This window comes from Oncorhynchus clarkii, chromosome 4 (assembly GCF_045791955.1).
Source record: "Oncorhynchus clarkii lewisi isolate Uvic-CL-2024 chromosome 4, UVic_Ocla_1.0, whole genome shotgun sequence".
Classification (NCBI taxonomy): domain Eukaryota; kingdom Metazoa; phylum Chordata; class Actinopteri; order Salmoniformes; family Salmonidae; genus Oncorhynchus; species Oncorhynchus clarkii.
In genome coordinates, this window is record NC_092150.1 from 63,437,958 (window position 1) to 63,464,635 (window position 26,678).

Sequence of the window (26,678 nt, forward strand, 5' to 3'; positions counted from 1 at the left end):
TCTGCAGCAGAGATATCTCTGGGTCTTCCATTCCTGTGGCGGTCCTCATGAGAGCCAGTTTCATCATAGCGCTTGATGTTTTTTTCGACTGCACTTGAAGAAACATTCAGAGTTCTTAAAAATGTTCGTATTGACTGACCTTCATTGCTATAATATGAACTTGGTCTTTTACCAAATAGGGCTATCTTCTGTATACCCCGACTATCTTGTCACAGCACAACTGATTGGCTCAAAATTGTGATGAGTTGTGGCCAATCCTTCTAAGGCTGTATGAAACCCCAGTCAGGCCGTTAGGGATGTGTGATGGCATTGTAACAGGCCATTGAAGGACCACACACAGAAACATTTGTCCTAAGCTGTGTAAGAGGGCCAACAGTCTCCAGCCCCCATTAGCAGTGGTACTCACACAGTTGCTGCTCTAAAAAACACACACTTGCAGGCACACACACACACACACACGTGTGGACACAGACCCCAATGTACACACTGTTAAACTGACTGCTGCTATAATCCCCCCAATCCCAATTTGTGGTGCTAGAATGTGCCAATTGCTGTGCCTCCAATGGATATTGACAAAAATTACAGGGTACAAAAACACATGACTGGATGTTCATGATGAGTTAGGGGAGGGATAGTATTGGTACTTTCATCTTCAAAACCAGAAAGAAATATGGATAGGGGGGGATCATACAGCAGTGTATTGCAATAAAAAAAAAATCCTATTTTATATCGATACTGTGACGCCAAGTATCATTTTATTTGTTTTTTATTCTCCAGTACTTTTGTATACTTTTTAGCCAGTAGTTATGTAATTAGTGCTCACGAGCCAAAAGTGTTCCCCGAAAATGGTGTACTACGTCACAGATATGTGCACCACGTCATTGCTCTCTCTATCACACTGCTGTGTGTGAATCTTGCTAGCTGTAAATTAAATGGCGAGGGGCTGAAGCTCATTGTCTACAACGTGAATTGCTAGGGTGCTAGAGATGTGGGGAGGGGGGGGCCTAAAAGCCATATCTCTCTTTTTCGTAACTTATGGGCGATTCACGAGATCTATCAAATTTGATTTGTCACATACACATGGTTAGCAGATGTTAATGCGAGTGTAGCAAAATGCTTGTGCTTCTAGTTCCAACCATGCAGTAATTTCTAACAAGTAATCTATCTATGCGCGCGCATGCATGCAATCTGAAAGTATTCACTTTCTTTTTACACATTTTGTTACGTTACAACCTTATTCTAAAATGGATGAAATTTGTCATCAATCTACACACAATACCCCACATTGCCAAAGCAAAAACAGGTTTTTGAAATTTTGGAAAATGTATAAAAAAATAGCTGAAATTACATTTACATAAGTATTCAGAACCTTTACTCAGTACTTTTGTTGAAGCACCTTTGGCAGTGATTACAGCCTCGAGTCTTCTTGGGTATGATGCTACAAGCTTGGCACACCTGTATTTGGGGAGTTTCTTCCATTCTCTTCTGCAGATCCTCTCAAGTTCTGTCAGGTTGGATGGGGAGCGTCCCTGAATAGCTTTTTTTAGGTCTCTCTAGAGATGTTCGATCGGGTTCAAGTCCGGGCTCTGGCTGGGCCACTCAAGGACATTCAGGCACTTGTCCCAAAGCCACTCCTGTGTTGTCTTGGCTGTGTGCTTAGGGTCATTGTCCTGTTGGAAGGTGAACCTTTGTCCCAGTCTGAGCTCCTGAGCTCTCTGGAGCAGGTTTTCATCAAGGATCTCTCTGTGCTTTTTTCCGTTCATCTTTCCCTCGATCCTGACTAGTCTCCCAGTCCCTGCCGCTGAAAAATATCCCCAGCGTGATGCTGCCACCACCATGCTTCACTGTAGGGATGGTGCCAGGTTTCCTCCAGACGTGACGCTTGGCATTCAATCTTGGTTTCATCAGACCAGATAATCTTGTTTCTCATGGTCTGAGAGTCTTTAGGTGCCTTTTGGCAAACTCCAAGCGGGCTGTCATGTGCCTTTTACTGAGGAGTTGCTTCCGTCTGGCCACTCTACCATAAAGGCCTGATTGGTGGAATGCTGTGTAGATGGTTGTCCTTCTGGAAGGTTCTCCCATCTCCACAGAGGAACTCTGGAGTTCTGTCAGAGTGACCATCAAGTTCTTTGTCACTTCCCTGTCCAAGGCACTTTTCCCCGATTTGTATATATATTTTTTATTTTATTTAACTAGGCTAGTCAGTTAAGAACAAATTCTTATTTACAATGACGGCCTACCCCGGCCAAACCTGGACGATGCTGGGCCAATTGTGCGCCGCCCTGTGGGACTCCCATTCACGGCCGGATGTGATGCAGCCTGGATTCGAACCAGGTACTGCAGTGACGCCTCTTGCACTGAGATGCAGTGTCTTAGAACACTGCTTCACTCGAGAGCAACAATTGCTCAGTTTGGCCGGGCGGCCAGCTCTAGGAAGAGTCTTGGTGGTTCCAAACTACTTCCATTTAAGAATGATGGAGGCTACTGTGTTCTTGGGGACCTTCAATGCTGCAGAAATGTTTTGGTACCCTTCCCCAAATCTGTGCCTTGACACAATCCTGTTTCAGAGCTCTACGGACAATTCCTTCAACCGCATGGCTTGTTTTTTTTCTCTGACTTGCACTGTCAACTGTGGGACCTTATATAGACAGGTGTGTGCCTTTCCAAATCATGTCCAATCAATTGAATTTACCACAGATGGGCTCCAATCAAGTTGTAGAAATATTTCAAGGATGATCAATGGAAACAGTATGCACCTGAGCTCAATTGCGAGTCTCATAGCAAAAGGTCTGAATACTCCCTCGTGTTTTTAATACATTTGATACAATTTCAAAAAAACATTTTTCACTTTGTCATTATGGGGTATTATGTGTTTTGTTTTAACACATTTTAGTATAAAGCTGTAATGTAACAATGTGGGAAGAGGTCTGTAAACTTTCCAGATGCAATGTATGTATGTATATACAGTGGGGAGAACAAGTATTTGATACACTGCCGATTTTGCAGGTTTTCCTACTTACAAAGCATGTAGAGGTCTGTAATTTGTATCATAGGTACACTTCAACTGTGAGAGACGGAATCTAAAACAAAAATCCAGAAAATCACATTGTATGATTTTTAAGTAAAAAATAAACGTCCTTTTTCAGGACCCTGTCTTTCAAGAATAAGTCGTAAAAATCCAAATACACTCTTTCCCATGCTTGTTCAATTAATCATAAACAATTCATGAACATGCATCCGTGGAACGGTCGTTAAGACACTATGGTCACAGTTATGAAAACTTAGGACACTAAAGAGGCCTTTCTACGGACTCTGAAGAACACCAAAAGAAAGATGTCCAGGGTCCCTGCTCATCTGCATGAACTTGCCTTAGGCATACTGCAAGGAGGCATGAGGACTGCAGATGTGGCTAGGGCAATAAATTGCAATGTCCGTACTATGAGACGCCTAAGACAGTGCTACAGGGAGACAGGACGGACAGCTGATTGTCCTCGCAGTGGCAGACCACATGTAACAAGACCTGCACAGGATCGGTACATCCGAACATCACACCAGCGGGACAGGTACAGGATGGCAACAACAACTGCCTGAGTTACACCAGGAACGCACCATCCCTCCATCAGTGCTCAGACTGTCCGCAATAGGATGAGAGAGGCTGGACTGAGGGCTTGTAGGCCTGTTGTAAGGCAGGTCCTTACCAGACATCACTGGCAACAGAGTCGCCTATGGATACAAACCCACCGTTTTCTGGACCAGACAGGACTGGCAAAAAGTGCTATTCACTGACAAGTCGCGGTTTTGACTCACCAGGGGTAATGGTCGGATTCGTATTTATCGTCAAAGGAATGAGCGTTACAGAAAGGCCTGTACTCTGGAGTGGGATCTATTTGGAGGTGGAGGGTCCGTCATGGTCTGGGGCGGTGTCACAGCATCATCGGACTGAGCTTGTTGTCATTTCTGGCCATCTCAATGCTGTGCGTTACCAGGAACACATCCTCCCTCATGTGGTACCCTTCCTGCAGGCTCATCCTTTCACACATTAAGTCCAATACAGCAAATGAAAGATAAACATATTGTGTATCTACCCATCGTGTCCGATTTTTAAAATGTTTTACAGTGAAAACACAACATATATTTATGTTAGATCACCACCAAATCCAAAAAAACACACAGCCTTTTTTCCCAGCCAAAGATAGTCACAAAAGCAGAATTAGAGAATGAATCACTAACCTTTGATAATCTTCATCAGATGACACTCATATGACATCATGTTACACAATACATTTACGTTTTGTTCGATAATATGCATATTTATATCCACAAATCTCGGTGTACATTGACGCCATGTTCAGAAATGCCTCAAATATCCCGAGTAATTACAGAGAGCTACGCCAGATAACAGAAATACTCAACATAAACTTTGACGAAAGATACATGTTTTACATATAATTAAAGATACACTGGTTCTTAATGCAACCGCTGATTATTTTTTTTTTACGTTACGAAAAAAGCATACCATGCAATAATCTAAAACGGCGCTAAAACGTAACAATATTTCTCCGCCATGTTGGAGTCAACAGAAATACGAAATTACATCATAAATATTCCCTTACCTTTGATATTCTTTCATCAGAATGCAGTGCAAGGAGTCCTAGTTCCACAATAAATTGTTGTTTTGTTCCATTGTGTCCATTACTAGTGTCCAATTAGCTGCTTTTGCTAGGACGGTTAGTTCACATGTCCAAAAGCTGGCGCTGGTCCAGGCGAACTCGGACGAAAACTTCAAAAAGTTATATTTCAGGTCGAATAAACTGGTCAAACTAAGTAGAGAATCAATCTTCAGGATGTTATTTTCATATATATATCTAATAACGTTCCAACTGGAGCATTTGTTTTTGTCTACGGAGTAATGGAACGCAAGGCTATATCAACAGTAATATGCTCAACCAGGAACTGGCATTCTGACAGACCACTGACTCATTCCTCTCCCATCCGGTCCCATATCACACTAGAGGCTTCATTCCACGTTCTACTGACTGTTGACCTCTAGTGAAAGGCGTAGGAAGTGCGAACAGATCCATATCTTGTTTGGATGTGAATAGGCGATGACTTGAAATTCAACCAGCCCCAGAATTTCCACTTCCTGTTTGGAAGTTTGCCTGCCCTATGAGTTCTGTTATACTCACAGACATAATTCAAACAGTTTTAGAAACTTCAGTGTGTTTTCTATCCAATAGTAATAATAATATGCATATATTAGCATCTAAGACAGAGTAGGAGGCAATTTACTATGGGCACGCAATTCATCCAAAGTGAAAATGCTGCCCCCTATCCCTAACAGGTTTTGCAGCTGGTGGCCAGATAGTGACTGTTACTTTTGATTTTGACCCCCCCCCCCTCCTTGTTCAAGGACACATTATTCAATTTCTGTTAGTCACATGTCCGTGGAATTGTTCAGTTTGTCTCAGTTGTTGAATCTTGTTATGTTCATACAAATATTTACACGTGTTAAGTTTGTTGAAAATTAAGGCAGTTGACAGTGAGAGGACGTTTCTTTTTTTGCTGAGTTTAGTTGAAACACACACACTGACCAAAACGTTATTTTGTTTGCATTTATTTATGTCCCCATTACCAATAAAACATAATCAAAACCTATTTCACTGACTTGCTGTGCTGTTTGTTCAGTCTCAACCAGGATTTCATCATACATGTCAAGCAGGGAAGTTTCAGCTCTCTGTCCGTGGCCTCTCTTCCTCGGTGTGTCACTATGTCCGTTTCCAGGTGTGTCTAACGTTTCACGTAAACCCTACCCTTTTTCTTGTCTGCGTCCTTGTACCTAGCATCGAGCATGGTGGCGACACAGTAGAGGCTCAGCGAATGCCACCGAATTGCATGTTTACAGCCTCTAGTAGAGTACTTTTCCAAGTTAGCCCAACGGTCTGTGTTGGCATTTTTGTTGAGCAGGCGTTTCAATGCCATGACAGGGTATCGCATCTGCTGCAGGCGGAGTTGAGCTTATTTCTCGAGTCAGTTGTTGGAATGGAGCTAGGAGTGTTCATTGTTCTAAGTTTCAAACATGTTCTCAAAAGCTATTGAAATGGCAGCTGCGGTATGAGAACCAGCACATTCTCGAGCATGCAATACGGCTTTCCTCAGTAGGAAATCCTTGTCGACCCACTGTGCTGTCAGACTCATAATGCTCATGAGGCTGACATCGCTGGTCCAAATGTCAGTCTTGAAGTTAAGGGCAACATTTGAAAAATAGCGCGTGCTTGGTAGTGTGTACCGGTTGCTTGACCAGTCGGCGAAAGCCAACATCATCCACGACAGAGAAAAGGTTGATTGTCAAGGGCAATGAATACCATTAACTTGGCGTTAATGAATTTGGCCTTTTTGTGTTGTCTCACTGAAATTGTATTACTCTTTCAAATGACTGCTCACCTTGTTAACTGTTTGATCTACACAGCAGACATTGTGGGCTAGGTTAGGAATGCCGTGTTGCACATTTAGCACTATATATTTTTTGTGACGTCTTTCAAACAGCTACCTACATTTCATAGGTATGCTTTGACATGGGTTTTGCACATCGGCGTTAAACTAGACATCGGGCCGATACCGATGTTGGGCTTTCTAGCTAATATTGTCCGACTCCGATATGCTTACCGATTTTATATCGTGCATCCCTAGTAAGTAGTGGATGAAAGATGGTATTGCTTGTGAGTCATACGCACAATGGTCACCATAACTTCCCCCTGCTATGGAGTGTCACTCAATAGCCTCACCCTGCTTGCTCTCTGAGGCTGTAGATATGAAACATGCTGTTCTATTGATTTGATGCTGTTTGTTGTTGGATTATTCATTCTGTGGACGTCGCCAGCCGCTGTTCAGACACCTTTAATGGCCTTGATGCTCTTCTCACACACAAGGAGGGAATCTATAGTAAACCAGGCTGCAGTCATTTGCTCTTGCCTTTTTAATCTGATGGTGATGAGCTATCGTCTTGGATATAACACACAGTTAGTGTTTAGATAACGATCCAATAGAGTGCTCTTCAGTGGCTAAGCTAAAGGGTTCGAGAGGGTTTGATGGTAATGGGATTCATTCTGTTTTAGGCTAAATCGATATGAAATATGTAGCTAATGTAATATAATTCATTGTTATTTAATGCAGGCAGACACATTTCTGATCTAAGTCTCAGTAGTCTGCACGGTCGGAATTAATAAATGTATTTGTTTCTTGCACAACAAGTCTCTCTTTATGAATTTAGTATCTGTCATATTCACGCTGTTCAACATTAAAAGTTATGCCCGCCCAGGTGAGTTTGGATTTCAAGACACGCCAGTAGATACGCTACATGACCAAAAGTATGTGGACACCTGCTCATCGAACATCTCATTCCAAAATCATAGGGATTAATATGAAGTTGGTCCCCTCTTTGCTGCTAAAACAGCATCTACTTTTCTGGGAAGGCTTTAGATGTTGGAACATTGCTGCGGGGACTTGCTTCCATTCAGCCACAAGCATTAGTGAGGTCGGGCATTGATGTTGGCCAATTAGGCCTGGCTCACAGTCTGCGTTCCAAATCATCCCAAAGGTTTTTGATGGGGTTGAGGTCAGGGCTCTGTGCAGGGCAATCAAGTTCTTTCACACCAATCTCGACAAAACATTTCAGTATGGACCTTCCTTTGTGCACAGGGGCATTGTCATGCTAAAACAGGAAAGGGCCTTTCCCAAACTGTTGCCACAAAGTTGGACGCAGAGAATCATCTAGAATGTCATTGTATGCTGTAGCATTAAGATTTCCCTTCACTGGAACTGAGGCCTAGACCAAACCATGAAAAACAGCCCCAGGCCATTATTACTCCTCCACCAAACTTTACAGTTGGCACTATGCATTAGGGCAGGTAGGGTTCTCCTGGCAATCGCCAAACCCAGATTTGAGTGTCGGACTGCCAGATGGTGAAGCGTGATTCATCACTTCAGAGAATGCGTTTCCAATGCTCCAGAGTCCAATAGCAGCAAGCTGTACACCACTCCACCTGCACTTGGCATTGCGCATTGTGATCTTAGACTTGTGTGTGGCTGCTCGGCCATGGAAACGGCAGCTCTAGCAGGACAGAAATTTGACACTGACTTGTTGGAAAGGTGGCATCCTATGACAGTGCCACGTTGAAAGTCACTGAGCTCTTCAGTAAGGGTATTCTACTGTCAATGTTTGTCTATGGAGATTGCATGGCTGTGCTCGATTTCATACACCTGTCAGAAACGGATGTGAAGGGATGTCAACACACTTTTGTATACAGTGTAGAGGTCGACCGATGATGATTTTTCAACGCCGATACCGATTATTGGAGGACCAAAAAAAGCTGATACCGATAAATTGGCAGATTTTTTTTTTTTTGCCTCATGGAAATAATGAAATATGTTCAATTTGGTTTAAATAATGCAAAAACAAAGTGTTGGAGAAGAAAGTAAAAGTGCAATATGTGCCATGTAAGAAAGCTAATGTTTCAGTTCCTTGCTCAGAACATGAGAACATATGAAAGCTGGTGGTTCCTTTTAACATGAGTCTTCAATATTCCCAGGTCAGGTAAGAAGTTTTAGGTTTTAGTCATTATAGGAATTATAGGACTATTTCTCTCTATACCATTTGTATTTCATAAACCTTTGACTATTGGATGTTCTTATAGGCACTTTAGTATTGCCAGTGTAACAGTATTGCTTCCGTTCCTCTCCTCGCCCCTAACTGAGCTCGAACCAGGAACACATCGACAACAGCCATCCTCGAAGCATCGTTACCCATGCAGAGCAAGGGGAATAACCACTCCAAGTCTCAGAGCGAGTGACGTTTGAAACGCTATTACCGCGCACCCCGCTAACTAGCTAGCCATTTCACATCGGTTACACCATCCTAATCTCGGGAGTTGATAGGCTTGAAGTCATAAACAGCTCAATGCTTGAAGCACAGCGAAGAGCTGCTGGTAAAACACACGAAAGTGCTATTTGAATGAATGCTTACGAGCCTGCTGGTGCCCACCATCGCTCAGTCAGACTGCTCTATCAAATCATAGACTTAATTATAACATAATAACACACAGAAATACGAGCCTTAGGCCATTAATATGGTCGAATCCGGAAACTATCATCTCGAAAACAAGATGTTTATTCTTTCAGTGAAATACGGAACCGTTCTAACGGGTGGCATCCATAAGTCTAAATATTCCTGTTACATTCCTGTTACATTGCACAACCTTCAATGTTATGTCATAATTACGTGACATTTTGGAAAATTAGGCGGCCCAAACTGTTGCATATACCCTGACTCTGCGTGCAATGAACGCAAGAGAAGTGAGACAATTTCACCTGGTTAATATTGCCTGCTAACCTGGATTTCTTTTAGCTAAATATGCAGGTTTAAAAACATATACTTCTGTGTATTGATTTTAAGAAAGGTATTGATGTTTATGGTTAGGTACACATTGGAGCAAGGACGGTCCTTTCTCGCGAATACACACCGCATCGATTATATGCAACGCAGGACACGCTAGATAAACTAATATCATCAACCATGTGTAGTTAACTAGTGATTATGATTGAATGATTAATTGTTTTTTATAAGATAAGTTTAATGCTAGCTAGCAACTTACCTTGGCTTACTGCATTCGCGTAACAGGCGGGCTCCTCGTGGAGTGCAATGAGGTGGTTAGAGCGTTGGACTAGTTAACTGTAAGGTTGCAAGATTGAATCCCCGAGCTGACATGGTAAAAATCTGTTGTTCTGCCCCTGAACAAGGCAGTTAACCCACTGTTTCTAGGCCGTCATTGAAAATAAGACTGTGTTCTTAACTGACTTGCCTAGTTAAATAAAGATTAAATAAAGGTGTAAAAAAAAAAAAAAATGGTGTCCAAAAATACAGATTTCCGATTGTTATGAAAACTTGAAATCGGCCATTCCGATTAATTGGTCGACCTCTAATACAGTGCCTTCGGAAAGTATTCAGACCCCTTGACTTTTTTCACATTTTGTTACGTTACAGCCTTATTCTAAAATGGATGTAAAAAAAGAACATCTCAGCAATCTACACACAATACCACTTAATGACAAAGCAAACAGTTGTTGTTTTTTTTGCACATTTATTACAAAAAAACTACATGATTCCATGTGTTATTTCATAGTTTCATACTTAGAAAACTGTAAAAATAAAGAAAACACCTACTCATTGAAGGGTTTAAAACCTTTCACCGGTAGTGTGAATATAGATAGATATAATATACTGTTTAGAGAGAGATATAGTTCAAGTCGGAAGTTTGCATACACCTTAGCCAAATACATTTAAACTCAGTTTTTCACAATTCCTGACATTTAATCCTCGTAAAAATTCCTTGTTTTAGGTCAGTTAGGATCACCACTTTATTTTAAGAATTTGAATTGTCAGAATAATAGTAGAGAGAAGGATTTCTTTCAGCTTTTATTTCTTTCATCACATTCCTAGTGGGTCAGAAGTTTACATAAAATCAATTAGTATTTGGTAGCATTGCCTTTTAAATTGTTTAAATTTGGTCAAATGTTTCGGGTAGCCTTCCACAACCTTCCCACAATATGTTTTGGGTCAGGGTGAGGTCAGGGTTTTGTTATGGCCACTCCAATACCTTGACTTTGTTGTCCTTAAGCCATTTTGCCACAACTTTGGAAGTATGCTTGTGGTCATTGTCCATTTGGAAGACCCATTTCTTGCCTCATGTTGCCATCTATTTTGTGAAGTGCACCAGTCCCTCCTGCAGCAAAGCAGCCCCACAACATGATGCTGCCACCCCCGTGCTTCACGGTTGGGATGGTGTTCTTTGGCTTGCAAGCCTCCCCCTTTTTCCTCCAAACATAATGATGGTCATTATGGCCAAACTGTTATATTTTTGTTTCATCAGACCAGACAGAGGACATTTCTCAAAAAAGTACGATCTCTGTCCCCATGTGCAGTTGCAATCCGTAGTGTGGCTTTTTTAAGGCGGTTTTGGAGCCGTGGCTTCTTCCTTGCTGAGCGGCTTTTCAGGTTATGTTGATATAGGACTCGTTCTACTGTGGCTATAGATACTTTTGTACCTGTTTCCTCCAGCATCTTCACAAGTTCCTTTGCTGTTGTTCTGAGCGGTATGACGACTGCGTGGTCCCATGGTGTTTATACTTGCGTACTGTTGTTTGTTTAGATGAATGTGGTACCTTCAGACGTTTGGAAATTGCTCCCAAGGATGAATCAGACTTGTGGAAGTCTACTATTTTTTTTCTGAGATTTTGGCTGATTTTTTTGGATTTTCCCATGTTGTCAAGCAAATAGGCACTGAGTTTGAAGGTAGGCCTTGAAATACATCCACAGGTACACCTCCAATTGACTCAAATTATGTCAATTAGCCTATCAGAAGCATAATTTTCTGGAATGTTCAAGCTTTTTTAATGGTTTAGTCAACTTAGTGTATGTAAACTTCTGACCCACTGGAATTGTGATTAAGTAAAATAATCTGTCTGTAAACAATTGTTGGAAAAATTACTTGTGTCATGCACAAAGTAGATGTCCTAACCAACTTGCCAAAACTATAGTTTGTTAACAAGAAATTTGTGTAGTTTTTGAAAAACAAGTTTTACTGTGACAGCTTTGCTGTGATACTTTGCTGTGATACTGTGAAATTGAGACTCGGGTGCATCCTGTTTCCAATGATCATCCTTGATGTTTCTACAACTTGAGTCCACCTGAGGTAAATTCTATTGATTGGACATGGTTCGGAAAGGCACACACCTGTCTATGTAATGTCCCACAGTTGACAGTGCGTGTCAGAGCAAAAACCAAGCTATGAGGTTGATAGAATTGTCTGTAGAGTTTCGAGACAGGATTGTGTTTAGGCACAGATCTGGGGAAGGGTACCAAAAAAAGTCTATAGCATTGAAGGTCCCCAAGAACACAGTGGCCTCCATCATTCCTAAATGGAAGAAGTTTGGAATCACCAAGGCTCTTCCAAGAGCTGACCGCCCAGCCAAACTGAGCAGTTGGGGGGGATGGGCCTTGGTCAGGGAGGTGAAAAGAGCTCTGATGTTATCAGTGTTTATTACCCGAAAACAATAACAGAGCTGTGTCTGATATCAGCACAGTCATCTAGACAAGGTCCACAGACAGACGGACAGACAACATTATGTCGGTCTGTCTATCTGACATCTAACAGTGCTGACGTCCAGAGAGCGGTTCTATGTCATTGAGCTCTAAGCAGGCGTCACGCTGTCACGGCCAAGGTTAGGAGAGCAACAGGAATGTTGCCTGGTACATCTAGTTCATAGTCTTTCTGCACACCGAGATGTGTGCATGCGTACGTTCATGCCCTACCAATTCATGCCCTACCTAATTGAATCTCGTATTTCGAGGGTTAAGTAGAGGAGAGGACAGTAGTCACCCTGGCATAGTATTTCACAAACGCTGCTGTCTGGTGTGCCTTGGATGGTGGGTGAGAGGTGGTGATAGTGTAGAGTGGGTGAGAGGAGGACCTGGGCCAGTGGGGTCAGAGCAGAGCAGTGTGTGCCAACTGGGTCATAACATAAACATGCTCTGTCTAGCCTCACTTCATCATCTGAATGCTCCTGGCTGTCTTTCCACTCTACTGCTCTAACATGGAGATGTAGTCAGTTCTCTGGCAGTTTGGCTCCATATTTCACTTCTTTATTGACCATTTAATGTTGTCGTCACATTTTTTGCGTAGCAGCCAAACTAATAATGAAGTGGTCGTCATTGATGAAATTGTTTACAAAATGTAGTCATGCTATTACTTCCATTGTAGCTAACTCAGGGGATTTCAACCAGTGGGCCACGGAGGTACTGCAGGGGTCCGTGAAAATATGTGTATATATACAGTGCATTCGGAAAGTATTAAGACCCTTGACTTTTTCCACATTTTTACGTTACAGCGATATTCTAAAGTTAATTTAATTTTTTTCAATCCTCATCAATCTACAGACAATACTCCATAATGACAAAGCAAAAAATAGTTTTTTAAAAACTGAAATCACATTTACACAAGTACTCATACCCTTTGTCAATACTTTGTGTAAGCACCTTTGGCAGTGATTACAGCCTCAAGTCTTCCTGGGTATGACGTTACAAGCTTGGAACACCTGTATTTGGGGGAGTTTCTCCCATTCTTCTCTGCAGATCCTCTCAAGCTATGTCAGGTTGGATGGGGAATGTAGCTTCACAGCTATTTTCAGGTCCTTCCAGAGATATTTGATCGGGTTCAAGTCCGGGCTCTGGCTGGGCCACTCAAGGACATTCAGAGACTTGTCCAGAAAGCCACTTCTCCATTTTCTTGGCTGTGTGCATTGGGTCGTTGTCCTGTTGGATGGTGAACCTTCGCCCTAGTCTGCGGTCCTGAGCACTCTGGGGCAGGTGTTCCTCAAGGATTTCTCTCTACATTGCTGCGTTCATCTTTCCCTCAATCCTGACTAGTCTCCCAGTCCCTGCCGCTGAAAAACATCCACACTGCATGATGCTGCCACCACCATGCTTCACCGTAGGGATGATGCCATGTTTCCTCCAGACGTGACACTTGGCATTCAGGCTAAAGAGTTCAATCATTGTTTCATCAGACCAGACTATCTTGTTTCTCATGGTCTGAGAGTCCTTTAAGTGCCTTTTGGCAAACTCCAAGCGGGTTGTCATGTGCCTTTTTCTGAGGAGTTGCTTCCGTCTAGCCTCTCTACCATAAAGGGCTGATTTGGTGGAGTGCTGGAGAGATGGTTGTCCTTCTGGAAGGTACTCCCATCTCCACAGAGGAGCTCTGTCAGTGACCATCGGATTCTTGGTTACCTCCCTGACCAAGGGTCTTGGTGGTTCCAAACGTCTTACATTTAAGAATAGTGAAGGCCACTTTGTCTTGGGGAACTTCAATGCTGCAGACATTTTTTGGTACCCTTCCCCAGATCTGTGCCTAAACACAATCCTGTTTCAGAGCTCTACGGACAATTCCTTCGACCTCATGGCTTGGTTTTTTCTCTGACTTGCACTGTTGACTGTGGGACTTTTTATAGACAGGTGTGTGCCTTTCCTAATCATGTCCAATCAATATAATTTACCTCAGGTGGACTCCAATCAAGTTGTAGAAACATCTCGAGAATGATCAATTGAAACAGGATATTCATTTACAAAAATATTTGTAAAACCTATTTTCGCCTTCGAATTAAGGGATATTGTGTGTAGATTTATCAGGGGGAAAAACGACTTAATCCATTTTAGAATATGGCTGTAACGTAACACTCTTTGAACAGTCTATTAATTGTGTCAATTGTTTGCTCTTTGTTTGTCAATCTTGATCAATTCCTCGTTAAATATACACAGAGTACAAAACATTAAGAACACCTTCCTAATATTGAGTTGCAACCCCCTCCCCCTCAGAACAGTCTCAATTCTTCGGGGTATGACTCTACAAGGTGTCGAAAGCGTTCCACAGGGATGCTAGCCCACATTGACTTCAATCCTTCCCACAGTTGTGTGAAGTTGACTGGATGTTCTTCAGGTGGTGGGCCATTCTTGATGCACACGGGAAACTGTTGAGTGAAAAACCCAGCAGCGTTGCAGTTCTTGACAAACCGGTGCGCCTGAACCTACTACCATACTTCATTCAAAGGCACTTAAATATTTTGTCTTGCCCATTCTCCCTCTGAATGGCACACACACAATCCATGTCTCAAGGTAAAAATCCTTCTTTAACCTGTTTCCTCCCCTTCATCTACACTGATTGAAGTGGATTTAACAAATGACATTAATAAGGGATCATAGCTTTCACATAAATTCATCTGTCCAGTATATGTCATGGAAAGAGCAGGTGTTCTTAATGTTTTGTACACTCTGTATCTTGATTATATAGCTTTGCACCTCTGGATTGTACAATATTTGCCAATTTGTATTTTTTTCATTCTTCAAGTTCTGTGAAGTTTGTTGTTGATCATTGCTAGAAAGCCATTTTCAGGTCTTGCCATAGATTTTAAGCCTGTTGAAATAAATGAATTAGTCTCTAATCTATGTATTTCACATGACTCGGCAAGGGTGATCCATCCTCATTTTTCTCCTATCACAACCGTTGAACTCTGTAACTGTCTTGGCCTCGTGATGAAATCCCTGAGCAGTTTCCTTCCTCTCTGGCAACTGCGTTAGGAAGGATGTCAATAGCTCTTTAGTGACTGGGTGTGTTGATACACCATCCAAAGCCTAATTTAATAACTTCACCATGCTCAAAGGGATATTCAGCCTATGCTTTTTAAATACCAATCAGTGCCCTTTGGGGCTCCTGAGGGGTGCAGTGGTCTAAGGCACTGCATCACAGTGCTAGAGGTGTCACCACAGACACCCTGGTTTTATTCCAGGCATTATCACAACCAGCCGTGATTGGGAGTCCCATAGGGCGGCGTACAATTGGCCCTAGCGTCGTTCGGGTTTGGCCGGTGTAGGCCACCATTGTAGATAAGAATTTGTTCTTAACTGACTTGCCTAGTTAAATGTATAATTTAAAAACATTTGCGAGGCATTGGAAAAACCTCCCTGGTCTTTGTGGTTGAATCTGTGCTTGATATTCACTACTCGATTGAGGGACCTTACAGATGTATGTGTGTATGTGTGGGGTACAGAGATGGGGTAATCATAAAAATGCAACTTATTAAGGCTCGCCATAAAAAAGTGGATGAATACTTGACTAAATTTTAATAGGGATGTGAATATTCTATTTGTAAATTGTAGTTATTATAGGAATTATAGGACTATTTCCCTCTATACCATTTGTATTTCATTACCCTTTGACTATTAGATGTTCTTATAGGCACTTTAGTATTGCCAGTGTAACAGTATAGCTTCCGTCCCTCTCCTCGCTCCTGAAACGCTATTAACACGCGCTAACTAGCTAGCCATTTCACTTCGGTTACACCAGCCTCATCTCAGGAGTTGATAGGCTTGAAGTCATAAACAGCGCAATGCTTGACACACAACGAAGAACTGCTGGCAAAACGCCCGAAAGTGCTGTTTGAATGAATGTTTACGTGCCTGCTTCTGCCTACCACCGCTCAGTCAGATACTTAGATGCTTGTATGCTCAGTCAGATTATATGCAACGCAGGACACGCTAGATAATATCTAGTAATATCATCAACCATGTGTAGTTAACTAGTGATTATGATTGATTGTTTTTCTATAAGATAAGTTTAATGCTAGCTAGCAACTTGCCTTGGCTTACTGCATTCGCGTGACAGGCAGTCTCCTTGTGGAGTGCAACGAGAGAGAGGCAGGTCGTTAGACTGGACTGGTTAACTGTAAGGTTGCAAGATTGGATCCCCAGAGCTGACAAGGTGAAAATCTGTCGTTCTGCCCCTGAACAAGGCAGTTAACCCACCGTTCCTAGGCCGTCATTGAAAATAACCATGTGTAGTTAACTAGTGATTATGATTGAATGATTAATTGTTTTTTATAAGATAAGTTTAATGCTAGCTAGCAACTTACCTTGGCTTACTGCATTCGCATAACAGGCAGGCTCCTCGTGGAGTGCAATGAGAGGCCGGTGGTTAGAGCGTTGGACTAGTTAACTGTAAGGTTGCAAGATTGAATCCCCGAGCTGACATGGTAAAAATCTGTTGTTCTGCCCCTGAACAAGGCAGTTAACCCACTGTTCCTAGGCCGTCATTGAAAATAAGACTGTGTTCTTAACTGACTTGCCTAGTTAAATAAAGATGAAATAAAGGTGTAAAAAAAAATAAAAATGGGCTCGTAAGTATGCATTTCACGGTGAAGTCTACACCAGTTGTATTCGGCGCATGTGACCAATAACATATTTTATTTAAAATCATATTTCTCCACCCCTGTTCCCTGGTCAAAATGTATATTTGGTGTATGATTTTACTGCAAGAAATGATTAATTCTGCAGGAGTTAATATTAAGGATACTTGAGAGGTTTATAGACCTAGAGTCAGAGTTTCCATTTAACCCATCTGAACAGTAGGCTACAGTCTACTTGACGCCCCCTCCCCGTCTTGTGACTGTCGAACTTCTATAGCGCCTCACAATCATCGCACATAACAAAGCTGGCACTGCCATCATCCTCTTTTACCACTTCACCAAATCTGAAGTGGCTTTTCTGGATCTTCCCTTTATTTTCAACTCTCCTTTTCACAGCTTTTCTCTTTATTGAATTAAACTCGGACATTGTCCACAAAAGCATTTGGCGATTGGCATGTCGGCTATGTGGCGCGCATACAGTTAGGCCCTAAAGCTTAGGCTTACGCACTCATGGCAGATAGCCTAAAAAATTATGAACGAAAAACCTCAATGTAGCCTATAGACATAAATTGCACAAGAATGATGATACATTTTATTTAAATCCATAAGTGTATTTTCTCTTTATTTAATCCACCCTTCATCCACTCAATATGTCATGACCCTAAACCCACCCGGCCCACGGATATAACCGTGGGGGCTGTGGGCTATAAGTCAACCCGCGCATCACTAGTAGTCAGAGTTTCTCTGGCAGTTCGGCTTTTAGACTGCGTTGACTCACTCTACACATTTGTCCACTACCTAATAGTGAAGGAGTCATCGGAGATGAGATGGTGTTTATTCATATCATTAACTCTAGCTAGGCTTATACGGTGCCTATACGGTGCTATAGCAAGTCTACACCCCCTTGAACTGTTTTCACATTTTGTTGCGTTACAAAATGGGATTGAAATCGATTTCATTTATTACATTTTTTGATCTACACAAAATATTCCTGAATGTGAAAAGAAAATTCTACAAATGTTTACAAGTTAATAAACTTTTAATGTCTCAAATGTAGTAAGTATTCACCCCATTTGTTTAGGCAAGCCTAACAAATCACAAGTTTTATGGACTCACTCGGTGTGAAATAATAGGGGGTCGACATGAATTTTGAATGACTACTGTCCCCCATACATACTACATCTGTAAGGTCTCTCAGTCAAATATTGAATTTCAAGAATAGATTAAACTTCAAAGAGCTGGGAGCTTTTTGAAAGCCTCGTAAAAAAAAAAAGGTATGTGTTTGGTAGATGGGTAACAATAACAAATCAGACATTGAGTATCTTCAAGCATGGTCAAGTTAATAATTATGCTGTGGATGATGTATTAAACCACCCCAACACATCAAAGATGCAGTCATCCTTCTGAACTGAGCTGCAGGACAAGGAGGAAACTGCTTAAGGATGTCACCATGAGGCCATTGGTGATTTTTAAAACGGCTACAGAGTTCAATGGCTGTGATGGGAGAAAACTGAGGATGGATCAACATTGTAGTGACTCTACAATAATGACCGAATTGTGAAAAGAAGAATACAAATATACAGAATATTCCATAACATGCATATGTATGCTGTATGCAACAAGGCACTAAAGTAATACAGAAGGAAAAAAACATGGCAAAGGAAGACACTTTTTGGCCTAAATGCAAAGCCTTATGTTTGGTACAAATCCAAACACAACACATCACTGAAATAACTGCCTCCTTATTTTCAGGCATGGTGTTGGCTGCATCATGGTATGGGTATGCTTGACATTGGCAAAGACTGGGGAGTTTTTCAGGATGAAAAGAAAGGCAAAATCCTAGAGGAAAACCTGCTTCAGTCTGCTTTACACCGGACTCTGGAAGAGGAATTCACATTTTCAGCAGGACAATGACATATGACACAAAGCCAAATCTACACTGGAGTTTCTTAGCGTGAAGACTGTGAATGTTCCTGAGTGGCCAAGTTACAGTTGTGACTGAAATCTGCTTGAAAATCTATGGCAAGACTTGAAAATTGCTGTCTAGCTATGATCCCCACACCTTTTACAGAGCTTGGAGAATTTTGAAAAGAATAATGGGAATAATGCCCAATACAGGTGTGCAACGCTCTTATGAGACTTACCCAAAAAGACTCACAATTGTAATCGCTGCCAAAGATGTTTCTAACATATATTAACTCAGGGAGGTGAATACTTAACTAAAGTGTTTTATTTTTTGTATTTTTTTAAATATATAACTTTTCTTCCAATTTGACATAACATATTATTTTGTGTGGTTCGTTGACAAAAAATGACAAATCCTTTTTAATGTCACATTGTAACACAATAAAATGTGAAGAAATCCAAGGGGGGTGTAGACTTTCTATAGGCTCTGTATGCCCTGGCTCTCTGCCTAATGTCGTTTTTCTATTCTCAGTAGAAAGCTGCTCTCTAAAGGCAATTACCATTGTTCAAATATTGAATTGTAAAAAAGGAGGATTGGATTTTCACTTACTGCATTCTGTTGCGCGTCGACATTTTCATCTCAGATCTGATTGATTTTTATTGTATCTTTTTGACCTGTAGGTTAACTCATTAAATGGAAACAGAAGTTGCCAGCTGTGAGTGACCGTCATAGTGCCTGCACAGCTTTGAATTATTAGCCTCTCAGTTGGTTCCTAATGATCGCTCGTCTTTGTGTGGAATGCCGAGTAGCTGGCGAGGTGAGTAACCTTGGTCTTGTTGAAAACCCTCTCTCTGGTCCTGGGAGTTTGACGCAAACTTTCGGACACCTCTGGATCTGGCTACTCCGTAGCTAGGGGGTTGCCATGGGTCCTTCCAGAACACTCTTCCCTGGCTAGAGTCATGTGACCTGGTCACCCCAATCACAGGCTGTACTTGTTGAGGATCTCAAACCCCCCAACACAGTCGGTGCTTTAGTTGAATAAGGAGATGCAGAGAGACAACCGGTCAGAAGAACTTTGCACCACTTCAACACAACTCACCAATGGAGCCTTCCTACAAGGACAATCCTCCAACCTGGACTTTCCAACTGTGTGATAGCGCATTGCTGATGATACAACCACTTCCACCATTACTTCCTGTTTCAATGCCGGCTGTCTTGAGCGTGGTATTAAAATGAAAATCTCTGTCTCCCACTGGTCATCCTAAGTTGCCTAACCGGGGAGCTGGGACAGTTGTAGCTATAATCAAAACTGGCACATCTTTTGGAGACCACGCACATATATACACACACACACCCACAGCAGAACACACAACTGTGGCAGTCAGCTGCCGGCCATTCCAAAGCAGTTATCCAAGGCAGCGAAAGGGAAGAGGGTGGAGCTTGAGTAACCCCCTCCCTTTCAACACACTCACACACCCCTCCCCTCTTTGTCACAGAGTGAACGCAGCCTTCAGCCTCTCAGTTGACTCCCTCATTCACTCACTCCATCTCAGGCAGTGTGGAAGCCGTGTTGGATTTTACTACTCATCTGTTTGCAGCGGGGTAGAGCAGAGAGTGATAGAGAGAGGATAAAGACAGAGAGAGACAGGGGGCAGAGGAGCAGTGCGGCTATGGGGCAGTTGTGTTGCTTTCCCTTCTCCCGAGCAGAGGAGAAGATCCGTAAGTCCTTGGGTGTGGGTGGTCTTTCTGTCTTCTGGTTTGCTTGTGGCTGGGACTCAGATCTATGGGAGAAAGAAAGGGGCTTATCATTTTACTGTATGTCTCTGTGAGAATGTGTGTGTGTATCCGGGTGTCCATTATTGTGTGTGTGTGTGTGTGTGTGTGTGTGTGGGTAAGTATGTGCTTTTGTGTGTGTACTTGTATTTGCACCTTAGGTCTTATCTTGGCATTGCGGAAGAGTTTATAGTCCACTATAGACGACGTGCACATGCCATAAACGTGCGTGCTCCTGTCTCTGTCACCAGTGTACTGATATCTGAACTTGGGGCTGTCTGTCAAAGTGCCTGTGTCTTTTTCTGGAGCTGCTATGTGCCAACAGCCTCTCCAACAATTGGCAATGCTGCACACTCAGCACTGGAAGCTCCCATGCTGCCAAACAATTTATTTTTCATTTCTCTATTATAAATCCGTCCAAAGCTCTTGCCAGTCTGGCAAAGCTAGTCTTGTTTAATTTGGCAGGATTTTCTCTCTGCATTGTTTCTCTGTCTCCAACTCGATGGGGGACTTTCTCTGTTGAAACACTGCAATCAGAGAGCTGCCTTTTCTGAGAGCATGTTTGCCCTACTTTTAATTCTAGCTTGGTGGAGGGAAAGAGAGAGAGCGAGTAGGAGTGAGAGGGAAACTAGAGGGATGGGGAGGAAGGGAAGGAGGGGAAGAAAGAGAAGGGTGAAGAGGTTTGTCATGAGAGGTCAGATGCTCGTTGGGTGATGTGATTGTGTTGTCACCACGCCTCGTGAGCCCAGCTGGGTGCGAGGAGCGTGTCCTTGTTTGGCCGCTGGCTGGCCGTGTGAATACTGTGAAAGGGTGTCTGTGTTTTCCACGTAAAAGGGAGACCGTCTGTTCTTCCACGGGCACAAACTGTGAGCCCTGAACATCTGACAACCCCAACAGCGCTAAATAATAGCTTTGGAATTTTAAAAGGCAGCATGGTGGAGTGGAGGGGGGGAGGGGAGGGCGGGTAGTTGTAACCAGCTAAAGCCGATCCGTCTGCCTGGTATTCCCAGTGTAGTTAGAAAAGACGGGAGAGGGCCTCAGAACACACTCAGACCCACACAGTGCTAGTTAGGTTTGCTGATTCAAGCAGAGGCTTCATTGTGGTCTGTATCCATATTGGAAGAGACCACTTGATTGTTCTCTTGCTAAGGCATCATGTCAGCCTGAGGTGTGCAGCACATTCCTGCCTGTGTGTCTGATGAGTAAGATACATGACTGGCAGAGCGTGCTGTGTTGTTGCTGCCTGTCTGCACTCCTGTCGGTCTGCTTTTATGCAGCCACATGTGCATGCACACAGACACACACACGCAGTGCACAGTCATGGGAAAAACACATACACACGGCCTATTCTAACCCCGTCCAAGGACAGATTGGAGCTGGGACCCAATGGCAACCTTGTCAGGCCACCAGCACTAGGTCCCTATAGTGATGGAGAGACAAGCGCCCTGTGATATATGACTGCAGAAGGTCCAGAAGTGCTAGGCTCAGCATGCAATGACTTTCACACACACCCACTGTACCGGGCTCATTTGATGCATCACTTTATCTTGTTGGAGAATATCCTAGTTGCTGTGTTGTGAATACTCATTTTTGTTTTGGAATGTGGCTTATCCATTATCCATGAGATAGATTCAATCTAGTGTGCTGGTTGATGAGGTGCAGTGCAGCGGTTGAGTCCCTGTGTGTGTGTGTACAGCAGAGAGCGAGCAGAGCTAAAAAGATCCTTCCTCGCCTCATTTCCCTCAGATGACCTGGTGGTTTAGGAGGAGCTCTCTCAGGATCTCCCTAATGGAGCTGCCGTTTCCTCAGGAAATACCTCCAAGCAGACTCCACCGCACCACTCCCCCTTCCAGGGGTGGAGGAAAACCACACACATTTACATTTTAGTCACTTAGCAGACACTCTTATCCAGAGCGACGTACAGGAGCAATTACGGTCAAGTGCCTTGCTCAAGGGCACATCGGCAGATTTTTTTCCCCCTAGTCGGCTCGGGGATTAGAACCAGCTACCTGCCGCCCCGTTTGATACCACGTCTGATGAAAATGTCTGGGCACAAGAGTGGAGTAGAGGCGGAGAGAGAGACTGCTGTTCGATACTTGCATAGTTTAATACTCTCAAAATCATTCTAATGCTATCGCCTTGACTACTACGTATGCTAGTCTGGGTTTTGGCTTCCCTTTTCTCAGTCCAATACAAAAAGGTGAACCACTTCGCCTTGTCTCTCAGGTGCACCCTGCCGGCTAGCTCTTAATCTGTCAGCCTGATCTCTCCTGCGTTATTATCGGTGTGGATGTAGCGTTTAGTGCTCTCATAAAGTTCTCTCTGAGCCACAGCACTAACTAATGGACTAGAGTTTACCTTCACGCTGCTCACTGTTCTCGTGAGAGTGGGAGAGAGCGAGATAGAGAGTCTCTCTAGTCTACGATGTCTGTCAACCCATTAGGGTTGAGTTTCCCCCCCTCTTCATGTGGAAAATGCAGACATAGAATTACTAGAATTACTAGTATCTAGTTCCGTGGATGTATGCACGCCCTTCTATGTACTGCACACTCTCTCACATTGTGTTCTGTGGACTTCCATGGTACAAAGTGCACTCCTGCCTTGATTGAGTTGACATGTTTTGCTTCACACTTCTGATAACCAACTTCTCCATGTGTCACTCGTATCGCAGCACACACTTCATTCTAATCTGCATACTGTAAGGTATAATAAAGGTCATTACTTTGCCGTGTGAAGAAAGCTATTTATTTCTCCCCCTCTGCTGTAAGTATTCATTAAATGTCTTTGGAGAGAGACTCATCCCTGAGAGAAATACACTTAACACTGATGAACCTTTCTTAATCTGACTACTTGATTCTGCAACACCGTGGTCCTCTGAGTACGAGACCATAAAACACCCACAGAAATCAAAATGTGTGCGATTCCTAAATCACTGAGTGTTGAAATTCACCAAACCTATCATTCAGCACTGCAATCAAGGTATGCTCTCAGTCAATCAAAAATGTGTACGGCCAATCAAAATAAAGAATAGGCTAATCGCCGCACAACCGCCCCTGATTGTGGGAAAATGGAGTCTGATTTGTGTTGAAGTACTGTTCTGTTGCTAAACGGCTATTGTTTGTCTTGCAGATCTTTTTCAGAGCGGGCCCCGGGCTGCTCGGACAAGTACGTGTGTCTCTGTCTCTCAGTGGGCTCTCTGAGTCCCAAAGCACCATTTCATTTAAAGCACTGTACTCCCCCAGACTCCCTCCTTTTGACATGTTCTTGTGTAACTAGCAGACTGTTTGACTCTCAACCATACTGGAACGAGAGCGTGAAAGGATGACACCAGTGTTTGTCTTGTTTTTAGCCTCGGCTCCTCAGTGTTCTCACTGTTAATGCCAAATCCCCCTGTCACTCTAATGCACCCTCCAACTCGAACATACTTTAATACTGGCAGACTGTCACTGATACAGTAGCTAACAAGAGAACTGTACTGCAGGCACAACATATTTCTCCTAAGACTATAGCCACAGTAAATTCATAGCTTACCTTAATCTCTTAAGTGCTCAAAATGTGAATTGTACTCCTCCGGGAATGTACTTAATTGACACTGTATGAGCTTACCATCACTGAGCTTTGAGGCTTGAAGAGCCTTTAGCCAAGGGGCTCGTGTTGTGTTGACAGAACTTGACACTGAGCTGGAATAGGGTAAAGGTCATGTAGCTCAGAGCTGCTAGGCTGCATGGTGTGAGTAGTGACCGGGTGTAGTAGTGACGCTAGCTGTTGTGTTGTCGTTGGTTGTGTAGGTGTGAAGAGGGGTCCGGAGCCTGACGATGAGGAGCTGGTGAGCCTGAGTAAGAGGCTGGTGGAGGACGCCGTGCTGCGGGCCGTGCAGCAGTACATGGATGAGACTCAGCACAACGGGGCCGCGTCATCTGACCTGGCGCGGCCCTCAGACAACCTCAACAGTAACACTGTCAACACTACCACCACCGACACCAGCGCCAGCAGCAAGTGACCACAGACAATTCCCCCAGGCGGCACTGGACACTAACCAGCCCAGGCAGGAACTCAGGCAGTCAGCCAGCCCAGGAGCCAATGGGCAGTTGAGGGGTTTTACTAGACAAGGAATGTGGGCTTTTTGGGGCAGGACACTGAATTGATCGTGGAATCCCTATGCAGCTTTTTGTGTATCTTTAACTCTGTCACCCACTACTCTCAGCAGTCTCCCTCCAAACAAGCCTCTGTCGTGTCTGTCTGCCCAACTGTCTGACTAGTTTTATTGGCTGCCAAAGGTCGCCCCAACATTCAGAGTGGAGCTGACGTGTCACAACACACACTACAGACTGATCTGGGACCTGAGGTTAGGTTGGGCTAAACCTCGGCCCTCCGCAAGGTGCGGTCAGTGCAAAGACAATCACCGTCTTTCTACTAAAGCTAAAACAAAACATCACTACAAAATGAACTGCAACTCAAAATCTTGAGGCCAAGGGGATTGACTATGCAGTTAGAAAATATGCTGTGAACTATGTTTACGTGATCCTGTCTCATCTGTGCTGTATGTGGTTAAGACGTGAAGGGTAAATGTAGAGTGGGTCCCATGTCCTACCTGTGGTAAAAAATCAGCTTTTTAAAATCTAAAGAATATACACAGCCAAAAAGGTTGACCTACTGGCGATGAGGATCACATTGGGTGTCTGTTAGTTTGTTTGTGTGTTTTGTTTGTCCCCTGTAGAAGAGGCTGGTTGATGCAGCAGACCTGGTTGGGAAGCCCCTTCACACACAGAACCAGTGTCCGTCTCAGAAACTACAGGACATAAAGGAGCTTTTATCTCAGCCAGCTGTCCAGGCTAGCATCCGCCGGAAGATCTCTGGAGGACAGGGTCCATCTGCATCTGACTGACTGAACACTCCCAGTGCCCGCCTCCAGGGCGGCGACAGCACCAAGGAACTTCGCATACTGTAAGAGTAGGTTACTGTAACACATACTGTAAGAGTAGGTTACTGTATTACACAGGAGAGAGACACCACAGTACAAACACAACAGAAAGTACATCCAGTTGTCATAGTGGAAGGTTTTTTTGTATGATAATATTATTTACATTACTACAAAAAAAACATGTTTGTAATTTTGAAATGAGTAGGAAAAAAATAGTTGGCTGAAAAAAGGACAACTGATGAATTTCAGTTTTTATTTTACATGCTGTTAGTGAAGTAGATGCTTAAATTACCACATCCGAACTGGCCTTAATGATGACTGAAGTGAAGTAGACCTTGATTTATTATTACCTTGCTCTTGGAGGCTTGTGTTTTGTTTATGTCTATATTCAGCTTTTGCATAAATTCACCAGAACCTTAACATATGCTTTGTGTCACAGATGTGTCATGGGATGCTACAGCGTTGTCTGCTGCCTTGCTTATGGTCTCCACAGTCTAAAGGTTGTTCTATGTACCAGGTTTGCTAGATGTCAACGACAGTTTTGTGTGTCATGTCTAGCCACAATGAACAATAAAAATAAATCAGGATATGAAAATCGATCGAACGGACTTTGTTTCCTGTCAGGTTGACTGATGCCTTGAGGGTGTTTTGAATGATCTATGGTGTCCATCTTTGGGGATGGTTCAAGGCAAAGGTCTAGAGCCTTTTGGGATGCAACCTCATTGGAATTTCCTCACAACAGATGGGTCAGTGGGTAGTTCCTGTATTTTAAAAGCATCTGCCTCAAGCAGTTGTTTTACTCATATACAGTGCCTTGCGAAAGTATTCGGCCCCCTTGAACTTTGCGACCTTTTGCCACATTTCAGGCTTCAAACATAAAGATATAAAACTGTATTTTTTTGTGAAGAATCAACAACAAGTGGGACACAATCATGAAGTGGAACGACATTTATTGGATATTTCAAACTTTTTGAACAAATCAAAAACTGAAAAATTGGGCGTGCAAAATTATTCAGCCCCTTTTACTTTCAGTGGAGCAAACTCTCTCCAGAAGTTCAGTGAGGATCTCTGAATGATCCAATGTTGACCTATATGACTAATGATGATAAATACAATCCACCGGTGTGTAATCAAGTCTCCGTATAAATGCATCTGCACTGTGATAGTCTCAGAGGTCCGTTAAAAGCGCAGAGAGCATCATGAAGAACAAGGAACACACCAGGCAGGTCCGAGATACTGTTGTGAAGAAGTTTAAAGCCGGATTTGGATACAAAAATATTTTCCAAGCTTTAA

The 26,678-nt window shown here is 43.0% G+C and overlaps 1 protein-coding gene across 2 annotated transcripts in view; it reads left to right on the forward strand.

Annotated features, from left to right (window-relative positions):
- Positions 1-25,982, forward strand: part of LOC139407085 (A-kinase anchor protein 7) — a 51,594-nt gene extending 25,612 nt beyond the window's left edge. For both annotated transcript variants that reach the window (XM_071150453.1, XM_071150454.1), the window contains one exon: positions 24,253-25,982. In XM_071150453.1, the coding sequence (XP_071006554.1) occupies positions 24,253-24,464 (212 nt within the window). In that variant the 3' untranslated portion in view covers positions 24,465-25,982. The remainder of the gene's footprint in view (positions 1-24,252) is intronic.
- Positions 25,983-26,678: the final 696 nt, after the last annotated feature.